The sequence below is a fragment of the Candida orthopsilosis genome, assembly GCF_000315875.1.
Source record: "Candida orthopsilosis Co 90-125, chromosome 1 draft sequence".
Lineage (NCBI taxonomy): Eukaryota > Fungi > Ascomycota > Pichiomycetes > Serinales > Debaryomycetaceae > Lodderomyces > Lodderomyces orthopsilosis.
Window position 1 is genome coordinate 518,757 of NC_018292.1, and position 7,739 is coordinate 526,495.

Genomic DNA, 7,739 nt, shown 5'->3' on the forward strand with positions numbered 1-7,739 from the left:
TTCGTCTTATCACAAACTCATCATCGTCTCAGAACATCCTTGTATATACCACATAACTATGAAAACATGCTACTATAAACTACTAGAAGTTTCATCAACTGCATCAGATTCTGAGTTGAAAAAGGCCTATAGAAGAAAAGCTCTACAACTACATCCTGATAAGAATCCAGGTAATGTTGAAGACGCCAACCACAAATTTTCCCTCGTATCAGCAGCTTATGAAGTTCTTAGTGATCCCCAAGAACGTGCATGGTACGACTCGCATAAACTGAGTATATTGAATGATGAAGATGTTGTTGATGATGGTGTATCTCATATCCCTTCGATTTCCAGTGATGAAATTTTACGATACTTCAACCCTAGCATGTATTCAACAATTGATGATACGATTCTGGGGTTCTATTCTATTGTTAGTCGGATATTTGAACGATTGGCTCGGGAAGAGATCCAACATGGTAGGTATCAAAACATTGATGAATACTACAAGTACAAAGATGATGATAATAACGTCTACACTATTGATTCAAGTTATTTGAAATATCCATTATTTGGCAATAGTCATGCCGACTACTTATCCATTAAGCAATTCTATCAAATTTGGTCCAATTTCACCACTTGTAAACTGTTTAATTGGAAATATGAATATCGTTATTCAACAGCTCAAGATCGACGTACAAGAAGATTAATGGAACGGGAAAACAAAAAAATTAGCGATGAGGCTCGTAAGGAGTATAACGAAACGGTAAGGAAATTTGTTGGATTTATCAAAAAACGAGATCCACGAGTTAAATTAGCTCAAGATGAATTTAATAAACAACAACGTAAGAAACAAATGGAAGAAATGCAACAACAAATTCGTCATCAGAAGTTGATGAAACAAAAACAGAAATTGAATGGAGATCAAGTATATCAAGAACAAAGCTGGCAGAAGTTGGATGAGGAAGAAGTGGCTGAATTAGAGCAAATGTTGGCAGAAGAGTATGATCTTGATGACGTAGTGGTGGGGACAGGTGAAGCAGAGGATTTCAGTACGGATTCAGAATTCGCCAGTGATGATGAAGAAGATTTCGACGATGAGAATGGTGCAGTCGAAGAAGTTCATGAGTTTGAATGTATTGTTTGTGATCGAATTTTGAAAAATGAACAACAGTTTAAAATTCATGAAGAAAGTAAAAAACACAAGAAAGCGGTTCGGCAGATGAAATGGGAGATGAAACAAGAAGGTATTGATTTGGGTATTGATGAGGAAGATGACGATGATGCATTTGAAACTGCTGAAAGTGATTTTAATGAAGGGAGTGTTGATACTGAATTAAGTCACGGCATCCAAGACAATGAAATTGATGCTCTCGATGGCACCAAAGTAGCAAATGATTTTACGGGAGAAGCTGATATTGAAAAGGAGAAGACTAATGGATCGCTCAAGGAGAATCGAGAAAGTAATGGCAAATCCATTGATCTGCTGGATGTAAGCAGACTTGATGATGAGAAATCTAACAGTGCAAAATCCCCATCACCTGCACCTCCCAAACTAACCGATGAGGAAATTGAAAAGAACAAACTAGAAGCTGAATTGGCAAAACTCCTCAACCAATCAAAATTGGATGATTCTGATGACGATTGGGATACCGGTAGTAAAAAGAATAAGAAAAAGAAGAAGAAAACATCAGCAAAGACGAAGCTTAGTTCAACATCATCACCTCAGCCTGAACAATCACAGAAGGGGACATCGAATGAGGAGACGACATCTATTGCCTCTTCTAGTGGTGAAAAATGTGTTGTTTGTGGACAGTCGTTTGATTCACGAAATCAATTATTTCAACATGTCAAACAAGAAAATCATGCTGTTGCTCCATCTTCTACATCAAAATCGAAAAAGAAGAAATCCAAACGTAAATAAACTAGATCAAAGCGTTTGGCTTGAAAAAATAAAAATAAAAATGGAAATAATACATTAATTCAATCTACAAAAACAACTCTATCGAATACCGGTCTTGGACATCTTTACTTTAGCAACAATGGGTTCATTAATACCTGAATTACCTCTACCCAATCCTTGTCCTCGACTCCATCCTAACTTCTCCAACATAATTCTACCTAAATTCAGTTGATCGATTTCAGGTGCTTCAGCACCAACAACATCACCTTCTTTAAACTTAGCTCTAGGCTCATTTCCACCACCACCACGTTTCAATTTACTATCCTTACTTTTCTTTTCTCGTTTAACATCCATACGATGAAAAACTGGTCGTCCTCGCATAATAGCATTAATCCGATTGAAATTGGGTATATTCTTGTATGTTTTCCTAGTTTTGGTAACCTTGATATAATGGCGTACATTATGACGACCACATTTATCAGTTTGCATATTGTAAGCCGCAGCCATACTTTGTAATGTCTTGTTTCCATGGGAATCTAAAGTAGGGAAACTTAACGTTGTACGTGATTCATCTTGTAAAAATGAAGTAAATTCATGGCCAATTTGAGAAATGGTTAGTGAATCAGGGTATTTAATCAATAAATCATGACTCAAGATTGCATCTTCAGTTTGTTGAGCTTTGTTGCGTTGTTTTTGTTGTTTCTTGTTCTTACGATAGTTTATAATTTGTTCAATTAACGAATCTTGTAAATCTTGACCAATACCAAGATTGTCAAAATTGCGTCTCTTTTTAGCAGGTATATTGTTGGAGAAGTCACGATCTTGCATGGGTATTAGTCCTTGTGTATTTGACTTCGAATAACGTATTAAATCATCCAAATTATCATCTGAATCGTAAGGGTAATCATCTTGATCTTCATCAAATTCATCTTCATCCTCTTCATCGTCACCTTCTTCACTACCACTACTGATATAGACATCATCATCGGCTTCATCGTTGTCTTTATCCTGATCTATCATACCAGATGTGATGTGAGATAGGAATTTGGATAATCGGTGTTCCTTTACCCCATTCGATAATGCAAAATCAATCACCTCATCCTCATCTATCCAAGAAAAATCATCTTCAAAACCAGTGAGTTCATGACATTTCACATAGTATTGATTGTTGATGCCGAAACGAACATTGGTAACCGATATCTTGGACACATCGAATTCGTAGTCTTCAGCCAAAAATCCATACTCTTTTTCTGTTTCCAGTCCCGTCTGTGACTCTTCGTCTTCAGTTACGTCATTCTGTTCCATTATATTTTGCTCATCAGTATAGTTTGGATCGTCAATAAAAATTTCCAACTCATCCTCAGAAACCTCCTCGAATGGTTCCTCTACAACATGTGTCAGCGCAATACGAACTGAATTGCTTGGTATTGATGCGCTCTTAATTTGCTCTCTTTCAACCGTATGTGAAGGTACAGTATTTGATTGGGTTATAGGCGAATAGTCGGATACTTTCTCCTTCGAAATGCCCTCGTTAAGTGAAGTGTTTGTAATGACACCACCAGTATTTTGCGAACCGTTGATATTCAGCCCAATCTGGCTTTCGTCTTCTTCAACAACATCTCCACTGTCTGAATTTGTTTGATCAGTTACTGACTCTATTATTGATTCTTCTTCTTCTTCTTCTTCCTCGTCAACAACTACTGTCTCATCTGGTGTGATTTCATCTGTCGACTGCATTGTTTCAACGGCTTCAATCACGTGCTGTGAATGGCTATGTTCAGCAGAGTCTTCTATATCTGAATCCTTCTTATCGTGTGCCCATTCTATTACTGATTCCTCTTCTTCATTGTCAGAGTCCAAAGATATGCTTTTGAATTCTTCGTCTATAACAGTTCGAAATGGATCTTCCTGTTTATTCTGTGTTAGCTTATATAGAAGCTCATTCGGATTATACATTTCTTTTGCTTTCACAAATACCATAGGCCTGTCTCTAAATTTACGAGACATTATTCTATCTTGATGTTGTGCTGTGTACTCAATTTCTTCGGTAAATTTCCCATAAGCACGCCTGCCATAGTTGTGTCCTGCCTGTGCCATCTCTCCACTCGGCATCCATAATGAGTCTGGATCAAACAAAGACTGGTGTTGCGCTGACGAATTGTATTCAGAATGTGATGATTTGCCTTTATTACCTCTAGCTCTATTGTGGTTTATTATTCTTCCTCTCAGGCTTCCACCACGACCACCACGACCACCACGACGGCCCCTTGTTGATCCTCTGGCTTTTTTGTTTCCTCTACCTGGCATTCCTGTAATATCTGTGTGTCAAAGAAGGAAAAGTGTTGCCATCTGATGCCGCTATCATCAAAACTATAAGTCGGTGTTCAGCGCGCGCGCGCTGTCTTCCCCCTCGTGCGTCATTCCAACGGGGAGATTTAGCTTTTGCGTAACCACAAATGTAAAATGCGTAATGTAATACACTTTATCAATTGCTTTTGCTTATCAAAAGAGCACACTTGGTTTAAACTCACATCTCCAACTACACATCATGGTTGACTCAACCCCTTCTTCTGAACAGCAAGAGACTAAATATTCAGTACCAACTCAGCCCCAATCGACAGATGCAACAACCGGAGGCGGTTTTGAAAGACTCACATCCTTCTTCAAAGGAATATCAGGTCTCAATATGGGTTTTGAGGAAGCAACAGAAAGTAACGAGCCTTCTGGCAACATCATAGAACTGAAACCTATAGTCATTCTAGGGAATCATTTTATCAATCAAGACGAGGCAAGGGATCATATTTATTCCTTATTGTGGCTTTCCTATAGATGTGGATTTAGTCCAATTCCTAAATCCATTGATGGGCCCCAACCGGTTACGTTTTTTCCTTCCCTTTTATTTAGCAAGCTGACACTAACCAATGTGGGCAATTTACGAAGCTTGTTTGACAATGAGAACTTCACCAGTGATGCTGGATGGGGTTGTATGATACGAACATCTCAGAATTTACTAGCAAACGCGTTACTCAAATTAGCAGGCGAAGCCAATGGGAATGTTCAATTGGAAATTCTCAAATTATTTCAAGATGATCCTAATGCTGCTTTTTCCATTCATAATTTCATAAGGGTGGCCAGTGCTCTGCCATTACTGGTGAAGCCAGGACAATGGTTTGGTCCGAACGCGGCCTCAATATCGATAAGGCAACTTACAATTGAGATGACAGATCAGGAATCACCTACTGTCGTGCCATTTGTTTACATCAGTGAGAATGCTGACCTATATGACGATGAGATCGAAGAAACGTTCTTAAAGGAAAAGCGGCCACTTCTTTTATTATTTCCAGTTCGATTAGGTATTGATCACGTTAATAAATATTACTACAAGAGTATCCTTCAGCTACTAGCATCAAGGTTTTCTGTCGGAATAGCTGGAGGTAAACCATCATCCAGTTTTTATTTCATAGGATATGAAAATGACGAAAATCTAATCTATTTTGATCCTCACTTGCCACAAGTTTTTGAATCGCCAATTAACCTTGCCAGTTACCATACTTTGAACTACAACAAACTCAGTATTGAAATGCTAGATCCGTCAATGATGATAGGGGTACTACTTGGATCTATGAGTGAGTATAGAGAGTTGAAACAAGAATGTACTGAAAATAAAATTATTCATTTCCACCCATTGGTCACTTCGCAGCAGGACTCGACGTTGAATCAATCATGGGAAGAAGTCCAAGAGGATGACGATTTTGTCAATTTGACAATACCTAAAAGCGAGGAAGAATTTGTTGTTTTGAACGAATAGATTTTATATTGCTATGTATACTGAACAATAAGTTATTCACAGAACCTTATGTGACTGTTTTGAGAAAGGTCAAAAACGTAGTCAAAACCGATTCTTTCTTGTTACCAGCTGGAGAGTGAGGACACTTCAATTCCCAGATGTTCTCATTTGAAACACTTGTTAAGGTACGAATATCAGCATACCATTCACCAGATTCTTCGTTTGGCTCATTTCTGTAAAATTCACAGTGGCTGTCATCAGTTGTGAATGAGTGTGCTTGTAAGAGTATAGTTTCAATTGATTTGGAATTGATGGTCTCTTGACAATTATCGTGCAAAGTGAAGGTTTCCCACCCTACCAAATAGATTCCATGAGCTTGAGTTTCAATCCAATCTAATCCATAAAAACACTTGACAGGGGTATCAACCGTGTCGAGGTACAATCCGGTAACTTTTATTGTATATTTTGAAATGTGGTATGCCCAAAAGTAAAAGTACTTGATGTATTTGAAAATGATGTTGCTGAGTACAAATCGAAAGGTCTTGTTAATGTAAGGGCCAATGAGATTCGCAACCCCGGTAAAAATTCTCTCTCCAATAGAAGTTGAAGCCAAGCTCTCAGGTGGTATATACTGTTGTGCCAATTGGATCAAAGAATCATCCCCTTGGCTTGCATCTTTTGCACCCACATTATGGTTGTGGATGTATTCAACCGCATCCAAATTGACAATGAAATTGAAATGGTCCCCTTTGACTACATCGTCAAGCCTCAAGTCCAATGGCACATTTCCCTCACGTACTTCCCTGAGAATAATCTTTGAGTCAAGACCAGAATGAACGTATAGCACATCACCAATAATCTGATTTCCTTGAGCTCTCGCGAATAAAAGTTGAAAAAGGAAGCAAAGTTGAAGGACGGAACAGGTAATGAACTTCATTTTCAAAATGTTTTCTACTAAATTCCTTCGTATTTCAACTCGAGGAATTTATCGTTGCTTTTATATGTGTGGAGGAGTAAAACATTCTACTCTTACATTGCGGAATGACACAAACAAAATTTCATGTGCTTATATACTGTGTACAGTAGTATTAGTTTGCAGCAATCGTAGAGCTAATGTCGTGTTTTTGCATATTTTGACATTTAGTTTACGACACAATGATTTCATTCTTTTTTCTTGAGAAGATTTCCAGACCCGATAGATATGCAGTAGATGACCCATCTTATCAAAAAGCGTAGTTATTCATGATCAAGGATAGTCTCAAAATATGTACAGTATGTGCATCAAACAACAATAGATCAATGGAGTCACATAAGCAGTTGGCAGATGCTGGTTACGATGTCCATTCATTTGGTACAGGTTCTGCAGTGAGATTACCTGGTCCATCAATTGATAAACCCAATGTTTACAACTTCGGTACACCCTATGAAAAAATTTACCAGGATCTACTAAAACAAAATGCAAGGAAATTGTATGAACTGAATGGAGTTTTGCACATGTTGGAGAGAAATAAGAGTGTAAAGACTGCGCCAGAAAAGTGGCAAGAAAATGCTTATGCAGGTAAATTTGATTTGGTGATTACATGTGAAGAAAGATGTTTTGATAGTGTGCTTGAGGATCTAATGTTTAGAATGTATAATACCAATTCACAACAGGATTTGAAATCAGTTGTACATGTGATAAATGTTGAAATTAAGGATGATAATGAAAATGCCATTATTGGTGGTAAAGGGATCTTGAAATTGGTTAATATGATACACGATTTTAAGAGAAAACAAGAAGAAAAGAAGGATGACATTGAAGATGAGCTGGAGGTAATATTAGAAGATCAAATGATGAGCATTTTAACGGAGTGGCAGAGAGATCATGCACATTTACAAACCTTGTATGGTGTGTCGTATTACTGATATGGTGTAGAGCTTTATAGATACTAATGTAATGTATGTCTTATGAATCGTACTCTTTACTTTCAATAAATAATGAAGATCAAATCTCATGTTGATCTAAACGCGTCCTGTGTTGAAATAAAAAAATCCCCAAATTCACACAAAAAACCGACTCATATATATATATAT

The 7,739-nt window shown here is 37.6% G+C and overlaps 5 protein-coding genes across 5 annotated transcripts; 3 read left to right on the plus strand and 2 right to left on the minus strand. All coding sequences in view use genetic code 12, as the record gives it.

Moving 5' to 3' along the window:
- Nucleotides 1-58: 58 nt before the first annotated feature.
- CORT_0A02330 (transcription factor) lies at nucleotides 59-1,900 on the plus strand (the record flags this gene model as incomplete). The annotated part of the gene is made up of 1 exon (XM_003866016.1): nucleotides 59-1,900. One exon carries the CDS (start codon nucleotides 59-61, stop codon nucleotides 1,898-1,900), a length of 1,842 nt encoding a protein of 613 aa, XP_003866064.1.
- Nucleotides 1,901-1,978: 78 nt separating this feature from the next.
- On the minus strand, nucleotides 1,979-4,186 carry CORT_0A02340 (Sqs1 protein; the record flags this gene model as incomplete). The annotated part of the gene is made up of 1 exon (XM_003866017.1): nucleotides 1,979-4,186. One exon carries the CDS (start codon nucleotides 4,184-4,186, stop codon nucleotides 1,979-1,981), a length of 2,208 nt encoding a protein of 735 aa, XP_003866065.1.
- A 241-nt stretch (nucleotides 4,187-4,427) lies between these two features.
- On the plus strand, nucleotides 4,428-5,687 carry CORT_0A02350 (hypothetical protein; the record flags this gene model as incomplete). Its single annotated transcript, XM_003866018.1, has 1 exon — nucleotides 4,428-5,687. One exon carries the CDS (start codon nucleotides 4,428-4,430, stop codon nucleotides 5,685-5,687), a length of 1,260 nt encoding a protein of 419 aa, XP_003866066.1.
- A 46-nt stretch (nucleotides 5,688-5,733) lies between these two features.
- Nucleotides 5,734-6,603, minus strand: CORT_0A02360 (hypothetical protein; the record flags this gene model as incomplete). Its single annotated transcript, XM_003866019.1, has 1 exon — nucleotides 5,734-6,603. The coding sequence occupies one exon, from the start codon at nucleotides 6,601-6,603 to the stop codon at nucleotides 5,734-5,736; it is 870 nt and encodes a 289-aa protein (XP_003866067.1).
- Nucleotides 6,604-6,908: 305 nt separating this feature from the next.
- CORT_0A02370 (Ssu72 protein) lies at nucleotides 6,909-7,571 on the plus strand (the record flags this gene model as incomplete). The annotated part of the gene is made up of 1 exon (XM_003866020.1): nucleotides 6,909-7,571. One exon carries the CDS (start codon nucleotides 6,909-6,911, stop codon nucleotides 7,569-7,571), a length of 663 nt encoding a protein of 220 aa, XP_003866068.1.
- Nucleotides 7,572-7,739: the final 168 nt, after the last annotated feature.